Below are 20,804 nucleotides of genomic sequence, written 5' to 3' on the forward strand. Positions count from 1 at the left end.
CCAGTCACATGGCAGAGGAGGAGCCAGAGCACACAACTGAATAAAGTATCAGTTCACCTGGGTAGAAAGACTAGGCATCACTGGTCTAGATACACTGCACTCCTCATCACTACCTGTGAGAAATGCAATATAAAATGCCAGGCTGATTCCTTGGAATGACACCCACTGCTTCAAGTGACAATGACAAGAAGTGACAAGAAATTTCAACACAGCACCCAGAGTTATCAGCTTGCTAATAACCACCCAAAAATGAACACAAATTGGTAAGCAGCCTTCCGTCAAACAACTATGGGATTGTCATTAGAGTTGTTCCAAAATATTCTAGCTGATCAAAAATCCTCAAAAGCAAGCCTCTTATTTTCAATATAGACTACTACGGGCTCACAGAAATGGAAAAAATCTGTGCCTTCAATTTTATTTTAAGTATTTTCAAGGTTTCCCCTCCCTACTTATCCCAAGTAGTGAATGAAGAAGACTACCTTCTTTGAGCAGAACTACAAAGATTAACAGGAGTGAGTGAAACAGCTTTAGAAAATTGTATGTTTAGTTAAAAAGTTCAAATACTTTCAATTTGTTAAAAAAAACCAAACACCAAAACCAAATAGCAAGTTGTCATTATCACCAGACTAGATTATTATTTTACATAATCTAACATGCTCCACTAAAACCAGTGCCATCCACACAAATATTTTTTTAAAATAATAACCTACCTTTTGCTACGGTAACTAAGTCTATACTGTAAGAACTTACCCACAAGTGCAACAGCACAGTATAATGGCATTGTTATTAATAAAGAACACTTGTAAAAATAATTTGGTAAATTAACCATCATCAAATTGGACAGTGAGCCCAAAAAAGCACCCTGCAGAACCACCTCGAAGTATAAAGGGCATTTAAAAAGATATTTTACTCCCTTTTTAAAGCCACCTCTGCAGTTCACACACCACCTAGATGGCATTTTATGGGTCTCTGTCTCATTCTGGAAATATAAGTGATTTAAAATGCAGTCTTAAGGGTGATTTATTTGACAGTAGCAACTGTTTACTCAATAAATTTGCTTCCCATGTGTATTCAACACTCACCTCTGCTAACATTCAAGATAAAAAGTTAACGCTACAGAGTTACCATGTAAAGAGAAAAGATTACATGGTTTTATTGCTTTCAAACCAAAGAAATATCTTTACTCATAAATACAACAGTTTATTCCATTATACTCACTTAAGCCCACTAAAGGAGAGCTAACCTACTTTAACCTACAAAACCTTGATTAGTGGTGAGGTTGAAAAACTCGACCTGATTTTTCAGACTGCAGTGGTTTTGCAGTACTGGTAAGGTTACAATAAGTTTGCCGATCAACTGTCTGTATTTCTCAAGCGATTCTGGAGTTAACTGACAATGAGAAAGTTCATTCCATGTACTATCTGACTTTCTTCTAGCTTTCACGCCTACGCAAGGGAGTCACACTACCATGTTTCAGATTCAATTAAATGCCTGTGATTCTCAGTCTTAATCACTAAAGCATATATCACAGATTTTTTTTTTAGAACACTCTCAAAGTCAAGCTCAACAGCACAAGTTAGATCTAACATCTCTAATGTTACCATCAACAACACCAAACTCAATTATTAAAACTTCACATTAACCAGAATCATGTTATACACCCTCTAGGTATAATCCGCATTATTACAATTATTCTGAAGCTCCAAACAGGTGATTTCTAAGCTGACAAACAGACTGAATCACAATGAGCTGGATGTGAAACATTTAAAAACCTTCTTACTCTGCCTACTATACATCTAAAGTCTCAGGTTTTGAAGTTAGTTATGCTGTCCATCAGGGAATCCCTCAAGATTAGCTAGACATATATCACAAAAACACTGCATTTGGTGCCCACATGCTGCGGGGCCAAATATTACGATCAAACTCTGAAGATGAGTCATGAAAATTTATTTTTAAATTGGCATGTGAAATCAAATCCCCGGAAGACTATCAAGACTAGAGTCACAAAAGCAAATGCTTTGAGACCAAGAAATGGTGGCTACCTGTGTAGAATGATAGTATCTGAACATTTAATGAATATCAGTTAATTCATCTTCACAGTTCCAAAGACAGTAAAATGATTACTACCATTACACAGAAAATGAGAAATACAGTCTGTTTACAGTGAAAAGCTCAGCTAAAAAAACAATCCTCCACAGCACCTCCTGCCTCAACCTCTGGACTTCACTTTTCTTGATGCCTTTCACTGCATATGCACTGATTTCCAAAGGAAGTAATACAGAGTTTGTTAGGCACCTTTCCTTCATTCACAGGCACCATCCAGGCACTGAACAGAAGAGAATTCCAAGGAGTTCAGGTAATTGAAAACTGAATCATAATATGTATGCACCAACACATTCAAAGAAATGAACTGACACGGTAAATCAGCCACAGGTAATGCTGACATTTCATAACTTCTGATAGCTTAATCTTTCTCTCTGATACACAATGGCTGTCTGACAAATTGTTCAAGCTTTACAAAAGAAATAGGAAAAACCTACATGGTGCTCCTGACATCCACCATCAATCCACAAAACGATGAGCAGGACTGATATCTACTATCCACATTTAACTAACAGCTATTAAAGTTGTCAGCTCCGGTTTGGATCACTCACTGCAGAGGATGAAGAAATGTTGACCACATCTGATAGCTGTTTATGAATCAAGGGCAATTCAGGATCTCAGAACCACAGGTCCAAACCCAGGGCCTGGCACAAAATCTTGTTAGAGAAGTGGCAGGCAGGGCTGCCTGCCCTTTGCCTTGCCTCCCCTCCCTCGGGCACTCTGGCATCTCACATCCCAACACTGCCAAACACCAGCCCTGCCCCCCAGGGCCTGCTCATTCCCACTTCCACTTAAATTCTCAGCTCTTTCCCTGCTCTCATGGACACTGCTACCAGTCAACATGTCATTAATTACGTATTAGATTGCTACATCAAATTAGTAAAAACCCTGCTTGAATAAATGTCAGCAAAAGTAATAATGGATGCTTATCATTTAAAATGCTCTATTTTTCAGCAGTACAATAATAATATAGGAAACTTTACAACTTCTAGAGAGTAGAAATAATGCTAATAATTCAGGTGCCGCTATTATTTGCAACAATAATTCTAAAATAATATTTTATAGCAAGCTCTTTCTAATACTACTAGTAGTACTAGAAAAACAAAAACGAAACGTAAGAAACAAGAGGGCATTCAGTATTAAAAAGCTTTCAAATTTCTGTACTGGAGATTACAAACACAAAAGATAAAAGAAACTTAAAAATAACAGATACCCAAAAGCATCACGTTTAAAATCTTTCAAGTCTATGTACTATTTTCAGACAGGAGATAGACTTGAGACTAAATATCTGTGTGTTTCAGTACAAATGTGTCATGCACAGAAACTACCTTGAAAAAATATCTCAGGTAAAGTAATCAAATACTTAGTGCACAGCAATAATTTTCATCTTGGGTACATGTACCAAAAAGGTGTTTCCAGTTTAGTTTCAGCCATTATTATCATCAAGTCTTCACAGCACTAACAATGGGGATCGTGCAGGGCAGAAACACTGAAAGCACATGAACAGCCATAGTAAAAACAGACATTATCTCCTTCAAAACAAAACAGCTGAATAGGAAAAATATAAGGCAGAAAGCCTATTCCTTTGCTTAGTATGCGATTCATGACTATTCACAACAGATTTGAAGAATCATTAGTTAACAAGTGAAAATATTCAAAGGTCACTATAAAAAAAATGCTATGCTCTCATTTAAAATAGTATATATGTTATGGTATGTCTCATCTATTTGCACATTTATCAAGCTCCATATGAATTTTTAGCTCAGTATAACATGTGTTTTACATTTTTGAAGCTAGCTGAAAGTAAAGCACGAAACATCAGGAGACCGTATGAGGTCCTCAGATCAAATAGTTTAGGTTTCTCATTAACTCATTCTTCTATGGAACAGAACTTTTCTACAGCTGCTATTTTTCAACAGCTTTACTTATCTATAGTCAGAAAAAATGTATTACAAATCCTTTAATTTTTATATATACGTAGAATACAACTTCTTTATATGATGTTTTCTAGTCATATGAACAAGCTGAAGTCCTTTAAGTCTTACAAACAAGTTTTGATTATTGTCACAATTATGCATCAAAGCTGCAGAAAGAGCAACGAGGCACATATGAAAACATCGTATATGTACAGAAACAAAATTACATGTGTTTGCCTCAAATGGTAGTTTAGGTTCATCTCTTTTTAGAGAAGACATCTCTCCCTCATCTCAGCAATAAAGTGGCTCATTTCAGCTGTCAGCATCAGCTCAGGACCTTCAGGGTGGAGAAGCCACTTCCACCTGCAATTACTGACACCCACTGCCAGCTACTAAACACAGCCATCTCCCTGGCCAGTGTGACCACATCTCATTCTACTCTGAGGGAACAGAGCAGAGAGGTGGCTGAGGGAGGACAATTTTAACATGTACCAAGTGACCACAGAGACTAGAACCACTACCACAATTAACCCAATGAAACTCCAGTTCCAGATAGGGCCATTAATAATACAGAACAACACTGTGCCAAAGCCTGATTTGAATCTGTTTAATCAACAGAAGGACTTTATGGCAGCCACAAGACATATTAACAAGGTACACTTGATTGCGTAAGTAGTATGTATTAAAATGACAATATTCTAATTTAATTTGCTAACCTCCCTACTTGATTTATTTCTTCTGGAGAAAGTACTTAAAAGTACTGGAGGAAGTACTTAAATTTTATCCTTAACAACTACTCTTGAAACACTGCTTCAAAAGACTTATGAATTCCTTCTAACAAGAACGATATATATATATGTATAGTCCAATCCATATTTCTCAATAAAAAAGTATTGGTTTACATTTTCATAACTTGCATAAGCATTGCTAATAGTCAAGAGAGCTTATGACACGCAGACTTCTCTCCCAAGTGGAGTGCAGGGTCTGTGTTCCCTAATTAGTAAAAGGACTACTAAATCTGAAGAAACCATTGAGGGTGTTATTCTGGAAACCATAAGAATGCTGGAAATGCAATGACATTAAAATGAAACGTAAATGACTGATGGCATTCCACGGAAAAACAGCAATTCCTACTCTAACGTCTGTGATCAATGGAGTATCTCATGAGCAAAAGTAGAATTGCTAAGATGACATACATGATAAAACATTTATATTATGTACTGATAAACATAACTTATGCTAACAGCTCACTTTGTACAGTAAAGCAATCTGTGCCTGTAACTATAATATCAACTGTTCTTCCATTTCACTTTACTCAGTATTGGTCCCACTCAGGTCACAAAATACATGCTTAACTCAAGATACTACTAGAACAAGAAGTGACACATCCTCTCAAACTGCAGCCTTTCTTAGCCACTTAGTCCTCTGTGTACTTTTAAGACACCTTATTTCAAGGAACCACAATTTTGAGCATCTATTCCCTACAATAAATATAACTCCTTCCACAGCAACACCATTTATTAATTAACCAAGCATTTAACATGATCACTATTGTGCAGCAACAGAAAACACAGCTTCATCATATGCTCCCAGAACACTTCTGGATTGAGAAGCAAGATATCTGTATATTAGCAGGCTCAAGAAATACTTCACAGGACCAAATTAGAATTAAGGAAAGAGGAAGAATTAGGAATAGGATCCCTTTTCCTTATGATAATCCTAACATAAAGGTTTGCTTATAACCCTTGCACACTAAGCTCTCTAGTATGCAATCAACACTCCCTTTTATGAACAGCCGAGCATCAGAAAGCTGTCTTGTATGCTCAAAACAGCTTTCTGGGATATCTTCACGTGTGCATCCTTTAAAGATAAGGTCATTCCTCAAGAAAAGGCCTCATTAGGATAGCTACAAATTACAAACATCTCTCATAATCAGGCCTATGAGTCTCCTTCCTACCTTAATTTTTTTCCACGGATGTAACCCTCTGTTGTGTCTCTACCTGAAGAATGACCTTGATTCATTCTTGTTGATGCAATCAGATGTTCTCTGAAACTCAACTTCCTCTAGCTATTTTCAGGTGAAAGGCTTGAGAGCTCTCTCTTCCCTGGATAAAGAACCCTCTGTCTTTCTTTTTTTTTTTCCACCTTACTCAGATGATGGACTTCTTCAACAGGCTGAAATGCTCCCTCTTTCTCAACTCCTCCAACACCTCTTACAGGTCCCTGTGCTTGGCCCCTCTCCAGGACACTACTCAAGGCATTAATCCCAGGAGGTCACCACACTGCCAATAATTGGCCTTCAGTTGTGTCTTCTGCTGTTGGCCATTATCCTCTCTAGAAACCACATCTGTAGAACTGACTGTTGCCTTCTCCTGACTGACAGTGAACACCAGGTCCCCCACATGTTTGCTCAGCTTCACAAAAGCCAGTGTCATTCTCAGCTTGGACAACATTTCTGAGACTGGCTCTACTTCAGCTACACCTGTCTCTCCTGCACATTTGCAGGTAAATGTACATACTTATCCCTACGTAATAATGATCTGCTGCTGCAGGTTTCTTCACAGTTCTGTCTTGTCTTTCCTTGGCAAAAGGTTACTTGCCATTTTCTCATTTTACATGCAGATGAGCCAACTCAGTAATTAGGGCACAGCTATCTTGTGATGTAATTTCATCCAGAAGTCAGATCTTTCACTGTCTACATTTAGCATTTTTTATTACTTTGTTTTAAGCTGGTCTGCAGATTTCTATAGCTTACAACAGACTTGTGCTCTGCAGCTTATTCTAAAACTTCTTTTAAAGGGGCATGACTTGAGCTTTCTGAACAGTATCTTCTCCACTTTAGCTTAGTGACAATTTTCCTTCCCAAATTCTGCTTCTCTTGTGAAGTCATGTTCACATCCAACAGTTTTGACTTTCTTCTGTATTTTAATTATCTCTGCCTATAACTCCTCATGAGGATTCTGACTACTCTCCAACTGCTTGACTACTTAAAATATCATCTAGATTTATCCTCAGAAAAAATGCTCTCTGCCTCCTCTGGCACACCAGTTTGTTCCCTCATTTTAGCCAAATCTGAATGGCTTCTCTCCACACTTTTGCACGTTCAGCACTTTCCACTTGCCTTTGTGTTTTCTGATGTTGCTCCACCAGTTTAGGTACAAAGGATTCCACCTACATTTACGAACAGACTTCACAGAATTACAGAATGGTTGGGGTTGGAAGAACCTCTGGAAGGTCCAAGCTCTCTACTCAAGCAGGGACAATGAGCTGGCCATCCAGGACGGTGTTCAGGTGGCTTTTGAATATTTCCAAGGATGGAGACCTCCTGAGCCCCTGTGGGCAACCTGAGCCAGTTGCCCTCACAGTGAAAAAGTCTTTCCTGATGTTCACAGGGAACTTCCTTTTGTTTGTGCCTGTTGCCTCTGTCACTGGGCACTACTGAAAAGAGCTTGGCTTCATCTTCTTTGCACCCTCCCTTTGGGTATGTACATACATTAATAAGATCCTCCTGAGCCTTCTCTTCAGGCTGAACATTTCCAGCTCTCTCAGCCTGTGAGGTGCTCCAGTCCATCATCCTTATGGCCCTTCATTGAACTCTCTCCAATATGTCCATGCCTCCCAGAACTGGACACAGTTCTCTAGGTGTGGCCTCACCAGTGCCACGCAGAGGGTAAAGATCACCTCAGCCTGCTGGCAGTACTCCTAATGGAGCTGAGGACACCATTTGCATTCTTTCTGCAAGGGCACACAGCTGGCTCATGTTCAATGTGGCTTCCAACAGAGCCTCCAGGTCCATTTCTGCCAAGATGCTTTCAAGCTGGGTGGCCCCCAGCATATACTGGTGCCTGGGGTTGCTCCTCTCCCGGTGCAGGACTTTGCGCTTCTTGTTGAACTTCAAGAAGTGCCTGTCAGCCCATTTCTCCAGCCTGTCAAGGTCCCTCTGGATGGCAGCACAACCCTCTGGTGTATCAGCCACTCCTCTCAGTTTGGTGTCATTTAAAGACTTGCTGAGGGTAAACTCTGCCCCATCATCCAGTTCATTAATGAAGATGTCAAACAGCACTGGACGCAGTGTTGACTCCTGGGGTACACCACTAGTCACTGGCCTCCAAATGGAGTTTGTGCCACTGATCACCACCCTCTGGGCTCAGACATTCAGTCACTTTTCAATCCACCTCACCGTCCGCTTATCAAGTCTGTACACGAACAGCTTGTCTATGAGAATCTTATGGGACACGTGTTGACTGCAGGGAACAACTGAAAATCAGGCTCCACCAACACACATCTCCCACCAACCTGAGAATTCTGCTGTTAATCAGGGCAAGGGGTGTAAACTCCTTCCTGCTGGAGTGACCCTTTTGAACAGCAGAATAAAATCACTCTACTTTGCAGTTTCATCGCTTTATGACCAGGCTAAATAAAGCTGTATTTTCCTCATTAGTAAAGTCATCTAATGCACATCTAATTTCCTTTAAAAAAAAGAGGAATGTATAAGATACTATTTTCCAATATACTAATTTGTCAAATAATTCTAGAACTGGAACATCACAATTCTATTTTGAAACTTAAACCCAGCACTTCTTTTTGAAGATTCATAAAAATTTCCCCAGTTCAACTTCATTTTCATTACTTCCTGTAACATTTTTGTTTTATGAGTGAATTACTTCTCTTTAAAAAAGTTACTAATACGAAAAGAATACTGAGAACTTCCTTGGAAGTTCACACATGTTCATAAAAGATTGCTATCAGAGCAGAGATGCTGGTTGCCCAAGGAGAAGTGCCAATAAAATTCCTTTTGTCTGTCCTACTACATTTTAGCTATACTTCACAAGCAATTACTTGGTGCTCTATGTTCAATTATATTGTGAAGTGTTTAGGGTTTGTAATGGGTATCTTATCTGTTCAGACTATCTGTCATTTGATGAATTCCTCTGGGAACTGTTTAAACCAAGGCAGTGTCCTTAGTGATTATTATAGCTCAGAATTGCTACCATAAAACCTGATTTCTCCACTACTCAGATGCTCAGATGTATGTATGCATATACAAGGCCTTCAGAATAACACATTGAGATGTGACCTTCCTTATTTAGAAGGTGCTCATATTCCAAGCTTAGGTATCAGTTATCAGCAGTAATCTCATCTATTCACTACATTTATGAGTCCTCACCATTAAACTTTTGTTAAAGAAAATGCATTTCTTGTCCTTGAACACCCAAATTAACATGCTGAACAATTGCTCTGATCCAGAACAATAGAGTATCTTTGCCCTAATTCAAAAGGCAAGAAATGCCCCTTGGGCATATAATTACCTTGAAATACGCATGTTGTTGTTTTTCAGCAATTTAACATGAATAAAAACTTAGGGTCCATTTCTGATAAAGGTGAGCTTGATTCCATTTCAAACTTTTAAAAGTAGAATTATCTAACAACAAATCCGTAACCACGTGTTATAGCACAGTAAAACGTAAAACCACATTGATGACCCACTTACAAATATAATTAGTTTTGTTTAAAAGCTGACAATACAGTTCTCATGTCATATTTTCATTTTTTACACAGCCTTGAAAGATTATTCTCTAGATGCTTATTAAAACAAAACAGGAAAACTGTAATTTAAAATCTTCCTGAGCGGATAACCTGTCCTTTGCAGGAAACACAAGGCATACGCATGACATAGTAAAGCAACTTCCAAGAAGCACATCAGTACAGCATTACCAGTTCTCATTGCTCAACTACAGTTGTAGCAACATCGGATGGTTTGCTTCAGAGCCACATGACTGTGTAAGAACAAATATAATCCTCTTAGTAAGAGGAGAGTGCACTTAGCAGCCACTCTCCCTTAACTTGAAGAGCTCTCAGGGAGGCTGGAGTTCTGACGCACCTGAGAGAGACTGACAGACAGACAGAAAGTGCCAAATATTTGTGGAAGCAGAAGACAAGTGTGGCTGGAAAAAACAATATCGCAAAGACAAAAGATGCAATGAAAGTGGTCACACTTCTTAGAGTGAACAAGCTATACAGAAGGTGCACCAGTACAGGTTAGGACACACTTTGGCGTCTGCAAACTGACAAATGGCACAAAAAAGAGAAGCAGCAGCACTGTTTGTCAGTTAAGAGCATGGATCCCTTCCAGCTCGATTTATTTTCTCTGCTAACTCTCTTAAAAGAAGACTGTGAAAGACTTTTTGCATGCCACATAGAACATTTAAGCTTCATCAAAAGCTCAAAAGATTGGCAAGAAAAAGGCTAAAAAACAGGTTTAAAATGTATTTTGGCTCTTTTAATACCTGTTTTAAGAAATTAAAGCACCCAAGCACCCAGACCAAAGTGAAGAGCAGACAGTTCAACCAGGTAAATAAGGAGCCTGCATGAGATCCCAATGTGTTTGTCCTTTCTGAAAATAAGTAGTTAGAAAAGCCTGGCAATACTAGTCACAATACAATTTAACAGAAACAGCCCTGTCAGGCGGAGGACCTCTTCTACAAATCACTTCCCACAGAAGCACTCATTCTGCCTCTCTCTGCAGCACTAGCTTTTTGTAGCCACAATAGTCTAAAGACAGAGGAAGGGCATGGTTTTTAGACAGATTTAGCATTGTATCAGCTAGCAGGGTTATAAAAACTAGGCAAGCATTCATAAATACAAGTCCTTCTTCAGAACTTTGTATGCCCAAAAGCTTGTCTGTCTTTTCCAATTACATTAGCTTGCTTTAAGAAAAAGATATTTCTGTCGATTAACTTTGTCCTGTCTTCTGTGTGCGGTGAGACAAAATCTGCAGTACAACCGCATTTTACATCAGTATATGTCTCATACCACTGAGGCTTCTATAGCCAAAAGGCAATATTATGGTATTGCTCTACCTCAAGATTTCTTACGTGTTCCCCAGTAACAACCATTCCAGCCATATTCGAAGGCAACAATCAATATGAGGTGTCCATGCTGTCAAGACTCTCGTGCTGACTCGTTTTTTCCTGTCCAGGAATTATTATAAAAATCTTGGTTAAGGTTCAAATGCCAGTTACAATTAAAACAGACAAAATCATTTGGTTTTGTTTTTTGTTGTTGTTTGTTGCTTGTTTTGTTGGGTTTTTTTAAGGTTTTTCTATTATTTTTTTTCCTATATTCTTACCAGTGATGTTCCAAACCAAGAAACACTACTGAAAAGGTTTATTTGTTTGGTTTTTTAAATGTATTTCCCATGCAAGCAATAGACTTCTGGAAGGAATCTGCTCTGCCAGAATTGCTCAGATCTTTCACAATACAAGCCCAAAAAACTGGACAGAATAAATAAAAGCTTTATTTTTAAAACAGGAAAAATTATTTATAGTCTCCTTCCCCTCAAACAAAACAAAACCAAGACCACGCAGAGACCTCCATAACTAACGTGGTATGAAAAGCAAAAGTTACTGAATATTCATTTGACAGTCCAGCTGATATATGTTTATGTCCCTATCTACTTCTAAATCCTCTGCTAAACAGGGTGGTTTTTGCAGCTGTATTATGTACTTAGGACACTCAAATAACATCAAATGTAAATAAATGAGCAATTTATGTTTACAGTAAAAAACACTATGCATACTCAGTAATGTATTCAGCATGTTATTTGATTCACTGCATCACATTTGCATATTCTTGCACTACTTTTTAATGTTTCAGTCCAGCAATTAGCATACTGAATCTTATTAAATATATCAAAGACTTCTTTTTAGTTAGCACAGTTAAAAGAAAAATATATACCTGAAAAACATTTTTTTAAACACTAATAATTTAAGAAACATCAAATGCCATAGAAAGTGCTACCACCTTAATACACTAGACACAACAGACCCCATCAAAAGAAATACCATTTCTTTTGGTACCATTCAACCAATTTCATTCACAGACATCCTGTAAATCTTTCACTGGAAGTGAAGAACCCTGTAAGGTTAATTGAAGCTCACTGAGGATAAGTTTGGGTTTTTTTTCTAATTATCTTTCACAGATCCCTTGAAGATCTCCCTCCAGAAACCTCAGGATGGAACAGAAGCTGAAAGGCAGCATCCCTGTGGTATTATTAAAACACAAAAAACTTCAGCCTGGCATGCTTCAGAGCCTACTAGTCATACTAGTAATTTTCATTTAATCCTTAATTTATCACAGAAATAAAGAGAGTCATAAAAGGAACGTGTTCTATCACTTTTCTAACACTGTCTCCCAGTGCAGCTGAGGAAAGTCAAGTTAGGTCAAAATCAGAGACTGCTAAATTTCAATCTTTAATTTCTGAACAGCACTGTATTTACACATGCAGTGGAGGGGGAGGTATTTTAGGTCACCACATCTCTGCTCCTTGGCTGCAAGTTCACCACGTTGTGGTACAACAGCACGTCATCCTACCTTCCAACCTTTCTGCCAGGCTTAAGAAAGAAACCCATTGAATGCCAGCCTCCGCCAGTTCGTTCTCCCAGACCAAGGGAAATGCTCCAAAGCCTGCTCTGTCCACTACCTGCCCTTGCAGATACGTCCCATCCCATGGCTGGAGATGCAAGGTGTTCCTACCACAAGTGAAACACATTGTAGCTGCACAAGTGCTGCACATCACACATCTCCCCTTCCGTCTGCATCTGAGTTGCTTCTGCCTTTGACATGTATCCATTTAAATTTTCATTTTTAGAATGCTGAGTCTTAACATAAATGCTATACCCAAGTTAAAAAAAATCTGCCACAAAATGCAGTATTTTCACCTCTTGCCACAGAATAAACGGAATATGCTTATTTTCATTCCTGTAGTTCTCCTTAGAAACTACAAAAAAACCAGAAGTTCTTAATGGAAATAATATGGCAGCCACTTCCTAGTTGCAAACCCTAAAAACCAACCTCGAAGAAATTGTAAAAACACAAGCACGGCTTACATTACAAGGCATTTCATTCTCAATTATTGCTCAATGCAATGACTTATGCAAGTCCACCACTGCAATATGTGTGTCAGTAATTCAGTCCTGGGGATTCTTCATTCTTACTTGTTCTGATATGCTACAGGCATGCTATTACAGTCAAAAAAGGAGCTGTGTACCAAAAGAAATTTTCAGATAATCTCTTCAGCAATCACAAACACATTGCAAAAATACATCACTAGCATCCACCTTCATGACCCACTTAAAAATAGTCTCACGTTCTTGCCAAAAGCACAGCACTGCTGCATTACCTCTTCCAGATTTTCACCCTAAGACTGAAATACTACGTACTGTTCTGCCCACAGCATATTGCTAATTATAGCCCAAATTGAAAGGATTTAGCTTCCCTATTTTCACTTCTTGTGCTCTGTTCATTACAGCATTTCACACTTTATAACTGAATACATACTAATATTAAAGCAGCAATCTATGTGAGAAAAGCAATAAACTTTGACTTGTCAACCTAGCTTTACCCCAAAGAAAAATACATAGAGGTATAAATCACCGTTTCCCAGACAAAGATAATACAATACTCTCCAAGAACTGAAACAAACAGGCTCCTGAAGTTTTAAGTCAATCAGATCCCTTTGGGCACATTCTGTACAACTAACATAATTTTAATCAGACACATATATGAGGATATGCTTGCAAAATTAGCATTCTGTCATGTAACATGGTACACAGAAGAGATAGGGTTCTTGTTGGCTTGCTTTTTAACATGAGAATGACAAAACAAAACATTTACTACTTGTCATGCCAATATTAGCAGTAAGTGGTGCTTTTCAACTTTCTTTTTTCCTAAAGAATCTTTCAACAGATAGATTTAGAAGGTGCTTTCTAAAAAAAAAAAAATCTTGTTGTCCGTTCAACTATATACCTTGAACACCTAACAAATCCTGTATTACTGTTTCATTCCTACGAAAATGAGTAGGATTCTCCTATGAAATTATATCATTCAGTAAGCCTGGTGAAGTGTGCTGTATATCACCACTTTGTAAGGACGAACTTTAATCTACACTAATGCTCAAAAATGCTCCAGCAGAAAATCTGATAGCAGCCACAGACTCATCATAGAAAACTAGTTGCACTAAAGCCACTTCTTTTCTTCAAGAATGTACAACACGTTTTTGAATCCCACCATACCAACTTTGTAGTACCATACAGAGAAATGAATTAGTTGTCTCTATTCCTGTCATTAATGTATTTTCTGCTACTAGGAAGATTAGTTACAGAAACACAATTCTTTATTAATTGCAAGCTTGACCCAGCATATTTTAAGCACCCAAATTAAATTTAAAATAAATAAATAAATAAATAAATATAAAACAAAACATTTTCCTTTCATTTGAGAGAGTCTCTTATGACAATCAATGTTAGGCAAAAGGATGTACAAACAGCACAGTTCAATCCACACAGCAACAATGCAGTAACTCAGAAAGATAATGTAATGGCCAACTGAGTAAACAAAGTGAAACTAGCCAAAACCAAACGGCAGCATGCACGTCAGCATCTTCTTCACTTAACTGACACATACTTAAACCTAGTATCCTATTTCCACGTTCTGCAACGAGTCCTCACATTCCCATAAGCAGCAACTTCTCCATTGTTTTCAAGACACATACTATGCAAAAGGAGAAAAACAGGTGCCCAGGTTCACGGAAAAGTTAAGAGAAGAAAATATGGAAAAGTGAAAAGCTTCACACATTTTGAAAATAAAATGCAATTTGCAATTGAAAATGATAATGACAACTAGAGGTGGCTCAAAACAAAATGCTGGATTCAAACACCATTCTTCCCTTTTGGAAAATCTGGTTGTCATTTTTTGAATGAACCTGATACAAATACACACATGAATCCCTCTCATCTATAAATATAAAAGTCCATGTAATTTACAATACACCCCTAAAGTATATGGAAGCAATTATTTAAGACTAAATATTTATCCCCTGCTTCTTTTTTTTCCTTAAAAAGAGGATTGTTATTCATGTTAACACAAGAACCAAAACCACCTAGCTCTAAATCTTTGGTGCAGGTTATGTCAAAAAGGGCAACAAATATCAGAGTCCAATGAGTAAGCAGCACAAAATACAAGAAAAACCACACCACACCTTTGGTTTTAATTTCAATACTTAAAATGTAACTCCATTCACTAACCTAAGAGCAAAGCTTTTATTTGAACAGATTCTTTTGAAAGACCACATCCGAACGCAGCCTAACGAAAAAGCAGAAACAAACCAGGTCTTCATACCTGTCCAAGACACTCTATATGCTACTAGGCATCATCTGCACTTCCTATGAGACGTTACGCAGAGAAAGAGATAGGTGCCAGGAATATGGTAAAGCACAGCTGAAGTATCAGCTTTTACCAACACATTTATCCCTTTCAGAAAAAATAAATAGAAAAGCTTTTGTATCATTGTAGTCAAGACAATGCCTTGTACTCTGAAGTTACAGTATTTTACTGCAGGGCACCTTAACATTTTTCTGAGAAATCCCACTTGCCCCTTTTTCTAATAAAATTAAAACTTGACTTGTCAGCCTAGCTTCACCCTGCCACAGGCCATTCCAGTTTGCAGCTCCTGAAAAACTGGCTGACTTTAAGCGAGCTCTTGTCCTGCTCCCTTTCCTTTCCATTAGTCTGCAAGCCAGACTGTGTAAAAGCAGTCAACCATCAAAACTTTTAACTCCCTTAGCACACATTTATAGAATTGCCTGGAAACTGGAAGGTGCTGTGGAATGAAGGAGAAAATAGGCCAAGGTAAAACCAGACCCATTTCCAAAGAACCTCTCCACCATCAGCCTCGTGTTTGAATTTACTAGAAAGACTCCAATAGATCCCAATCACATTTGCATTAGTTCTGAGCCTCCTTCATACCACACTGTGAAATTTCAAGCAGAAGTACTACCAAAAAAAAAAAAAACCCAAAACCAAACAACACTATTGTTTCTTTTAAAGCATAACATGTATTTTGCTTACCTCACTGTTGTGGCCCCTCAAATTGAAGTTGATTCTCTGAGGGGTGTTCCGGTCCCTCCTGCAATGGCTGGAAGTAAAAGTGACGCCTACAACTCCTCTGCCATTGCCTGTTGCCAACCAGCCTTCCTCATAGTACCGCCTCCTGCACACCGGTTTCTCCTTCTCACTTTTAGGGACTCTCCCTTTCCAGGAGAGGCAGAGGATGTTGGAATCGCTGCAAAGAACAGGCCCATGTTCCACTGCTGCATACATGCTTTTTAAATATTTTATTTTTTGACATAAGAAAGTAATATGCCTAGTGCACAAAATTTAAATCAATTTTTTTTTTTTTATTGATAAGACTGACCTGGGATAGATCATTGAAAGGGAGAAGGATGGGGTCAGTGTTTATAAATATCCACCAAATGCATAGTGAAAAATTCCTCTATAAAAGATGATGGCAGTTGGCTAAGAAAAAGTAACACTTAAAAAAAAATTCAGGTTCATTTTTGTTTTTGAGTCTGTAGAGTGAGGGTGCACTTATCCTTTGGAGAAACAGCTACTTCATAAGAGGCGCTCAAGAAATGGTTAAGTCATCTTTTTGCTCAACTTGATATAATCTTTATACAGCCTGAGATTCCAGTTTAGCGTAATGCAATTCCAGAGACAAAGAGTTGCAAATGTGTAGGTTTCAAGTAACTTAAGGCTTTTAAGATTTCCTCCAGTCAGATTTTCTTCAGAAGTTCAGTTGCAGAAATTTAAACACACGTACATACATATATATGTATATATATGACATTCATCTTTTCCAAGCTGCCCTCTGGCATATCTGTTCCATCTGATGTATTTCTGCTGCTAAAGCTTAAAGAGATTGCATAAAGGGAAAAAAAGGCACACAAACCATGCGAAACAACAGACCCGAACTTGTGCAGGCACTGGTGTGCCAGGCCAGTTGGGAAATCACTCTTGGTACTGAACCGCTCGTTGGACTCAAAAGTTTTTGCAATCCAAAGCCAATCCAATTTTCATTGCAGCACTTTTTTTTCCACCAGAGACCCAAAAGAGCCTGAACTGTTTATCACGCTATCTTGCCTGCTTTCCCACTTTTGGCTGCCACACACGAATGAAAAAGAAACTCCCTCTTCATTTATAGCAGAATCAAAAATGCTCTAAAGCCTTTAGCTTTCAAAGCAGATAAGTTTGCCTCAGGTGAACCATGAAGTTCTCTCTCTTCCAAAACAGGCTAAAATGTCAAGCTGTTTTTCCTTTACTTCTCCCTTTTTTCTGCTACAAAGAATCACAGACTTTTCATTCTACTGTAAAAAACAAATGCCAGAATTAGAGAACATCAAGTAAGCACTCTTTCAAAATCTTCTAAAATTCAAAGAAGGAAGAAATATAATCATCTAAAAAAGAAAGAGAAGCAGCATTAAAAATCTGACTTCCTGGGTTCACTATTTCTCTAGGTATTTTCCTTGCTTGTTTGATCGGATCTTTCCTTCTTGATGCTTGTCTACAGCACGGATTCATAGTTCCAGACACAACATTTGCAGTTGTACAAGAAGGAAACATATGAAGTATTCCAATCGTTTTATTTGAATAACATTTATGAGCTCAATTAATTAGTATTTATACCACACTAAGTGAAAAGAGGAAAAAGGAGAGGGAGAAAGAATATGGAAGTTTGATGACCTGGTAAACTCAAGAAGGATGATGAGGTTTGCTCAGTTCAATGCCCAGACTTGTCCCATAGTTCCTCAACTTATTTACTTCCAGTCATCGTTACTCAACATATGGTCACGATTTATTAGTCCATTCACAATCTACTGAGCCCAAAGCAAAACGTGCCAAAGATCATACATTATTTCTCTGCAATAACAAAATCTGTTTCTTCCACCCTCTGTATTTTTCTGTTTCCCTCGCAGCTATTGATTTAGATTGCAAAGGTATTTATTAGGATTTTCTGTGGAGAGGGTGTTTTTTCTTCCTCTTCTTGCAAACTTTTTTCACTCGTGAAGACCATGTGGAAAGTTGAACATTACTGGCAGGTGTCCTTCCATGGGTTACTGATTTCTGTGCTGTAAAGGTGCTCCATCTGGTTCTCAGATTAATTTTCATCAATTGCAAAGCTCTTACGAATATGCAAGAGTAAGTCTATGTGATGACAAAAACATGTGCGTTTTCATGTACATGCAGTGTACACACCAGCTCACTCAATCCGGTACTCAGAGCTGCATCTGCCTTTTCAGTTTAGCTGTGGTTATCTTGTAAGACTCCTGTCACTCAAACTTTGAAATCCCTGGATGCTTCCAACTCTGCAAGACAAAGCACACACATATACAAAAAAAAAAAAAGAAAAGAAACGTTAATAAAATAAGCCACAAAACAACTAAAAGATACAAGGACTATTGTTACAGTAATCAAAGCATTATGATTAAGGATTTTATATTGGAATTCTGTAAAATATCTATATTATATATAGATACATGCAATATTCAGACACACACATATGTATTTGATACACACACAAATATGAACTACAAAATATTCTTTTTCACTTCCCAAGTTCCCAAAACTTTTCACATTTAACACGTATAATTAATCAAATGTATCCAGGAAGGATATATTAGGAGAAAAAAAACAACCTTTCTTTTGGCTGCAGGCACTAGGGCAAACTCTTAGACAAAGATTCTACAACTTTGGAGTGAGTGTAGGTAAGAGCGATCTCAGTGACTGAGCAGACACAGAGTTAGACCCTGAGGCACATAAACAGAATCTCAGAATGGCTGGAAGGCACCCCTGGCCATTATCTCATCCAATCACCCAGCTGAAGCAGGGTCACCTAGGGCCAGTTGCCCAGGACCATATCCAGGCAGCTTTTGTGTATTTCCAAGGATGGAGACTGCACAACCTCTCTGAGCAACCTGTGCCAGTGCTCATTCATCCTCACAGTGAAGATGAGTTTCCTGATGTTCAGAGGAAACCTCCTGTTGATCCATTTGTGCCTGTTGACTCTGGTCCTGTCACCGGGCAGCACTGTAAAAAGCCTGGCTCCCCCATCTTCATCCCCTCTGATCAAGTGTTTATACAAATTGACAAGATCCCCCTGAGCCTTCTTTCTTCTCCATGCTGAACAGTCCCAGCTTTCTCAGACTTTACTCATATGAGAGATGCTCCAAAGAGTCAAAGTACAGTCCTAGACTTCTCCGTCTCAAAGGAGACCAAGATGATTCCTCCAGGCCCTGAATTACTGCTTTAAAGAGATCTAAGGTACTCCAAATTTAAAACTTAGAAGTTTGAATCAATACAGATAAATTTTAACTACTCAAATCCTCCATTTGAAAAAGGGGGGAAAAATGCCCAAATTCAGTTATATACAGAAGGGTATAAATAGAGTAGAAGAGACCAAGCAAAAGGCTGTCCAGGGTATTCCAGGAGCTGTATCTGACATGCACCGTTACTGCATCTATACAATTACTGCTAAAGAGAGCTCATTTAAATTAAGAATTGCATTCATGCCATTTATCAGATCTGTAAAAATAGTCTTGTCTATATCACATACAGCACTGTACTAACTTCACCTTTCAAGTAATTAACCACTTTTTTTCAGTCTAGAAGAGATATACCAATAAGAATTTTTCAAAATGAGAAAAAGAAAAATTTATAGATATAAAACAAGGTCATAAAGTAGTTTGCAACACTATTCACTACCACACTTATCAGTAACACTGTCTATCAGGTTTGGTTGAGTCACTAGCAGAAATTTTCAACATTACAACTAACCGAAGATTTAAAAATAACACTTGCTACCAATTTTTTTCATCATGGCATGATGAGGATTTGAGAAATGTCACCTAGACTTTGCACATATATGTTGCATCTCAATTACAGTCCAAAGAAAGCTGATATAAACAAAAATTCAGAAAAACTTTCAGAACACAATGGTTCAAAAAGCATTTCAGCTCTTATCCCATAAGCAAACTCGAAAGCAAACTTGATCAAGTCAAGGATCAGCGCTATTATTTCCATACCCACTGAGGTCTTCCTAACAAACATCTGCAGTCAAGAGTCAACATTTTATATTAGCAGCATGTGTGTTATGATGCAAACCTTTACTAATCCTACAGAGAAGCAGAAAAAAAATGGTTTACTGAGAAAACAAAGACTCTGAAACATCAGTTAGATTAGTGTGAGTTAAGCATTAAACAGAATTGTTAGAACTGTGCAAGTACCATGACTTTACAAGTGGATTTTAGACAACCATAGATGCAGTGGCTTTGCACAAAATTTGCATGCAAATTCTGTTCTTTTTCGCTGTATATAAAATTAACAAGTTTGAGAAAACGGATGTTGTGCATCTTTGCCAATAACCTTCTCTCACCTGAGTCCCATTTACCATCACTTTCAAGATTAGACAAACCAAAGGCTTGTCCTCTTAAAAAAAAATCTTAACTACATTAGGAATGCTGGACAGGGAGAGGTGAAAATGTAAAATAATTACAGAAGGAATAAAGTCAGTCATTATTCAAACACATCTCTCTCAATATAATACCCCCTATGAGAATATTTTACCTTTAAATCACTGAGGGTCAACACTTCCTTTATGTTGTACTTATATTCAGCAGACAAGATTAAAAAATACTTCTAAGACTGTAGCGTCAAACATTCAAAAAAAATCAGCTAATTAAGATACTATATATTAAGATTTAATTCTTTCCACTCCCCTCTCCTTCATTTCCACCCACTTGTTATCTCCAAAGAAATAACCTAATTAAAAGATTCAGATGCAAGTCTTCCCTCAAAAAAATCAGTAACTAATTTAGAACCCCCCCCTTCTTCTACCATTACAGCAGTCACACGGTTCTGCTCTTTTTCACATGTTTAAACCAAGCTTTTTGC

The 20,804-nt window shown here is 38.0% G+C and overlaps 1 protein-coding gene across 12 annotated transcripts in view; it reads right to left on the reverse strand.

Annotated features, from left to right (window-relative positions):
- Positions 1–20,804, reverse strand: part of TULP4 (TUB like protein 4) — a 155,291-nt gene that overhangs the window by 109,235 nt on the left and 25,252 nt on the right. For 10 of the 12 annotated variants that reach the window (XM_065057279.1, XM_065057282.1, XM_065057280.1 and 7 more), the window contains one exon: positions 15,927–18,220. In XM_065057279.1, coding sequence (XP_064913351.1) covers positions 15,927–16,178 — 252 coding nt within the window. In that variant the 5' untranslated portion in view covers positions 16,179–18,220. The remainder of the gene's footprint in view (positions 1–15,926; positions 18,221–20,804) is intronic. The other 2 variants (XM_065057291.1, XM_065057290.1) reach the window with 1 other exon arrangement.

The sequence above is a fragment of the Columba livia genome, chromosome 3 (genome assembly GCF_036013475.1).
Source record: "Columba livia isolate bColLiv1 breed racing homer chromosome 3, bColLiv1.pat.W.v2, whole genome shotgun sequence".
Classification (NCBI taxonomy): Eukaryota; Metazoa; Chordata; class Aves; order Columbiformes; family Columbidae; genus Columba; species Columba livia.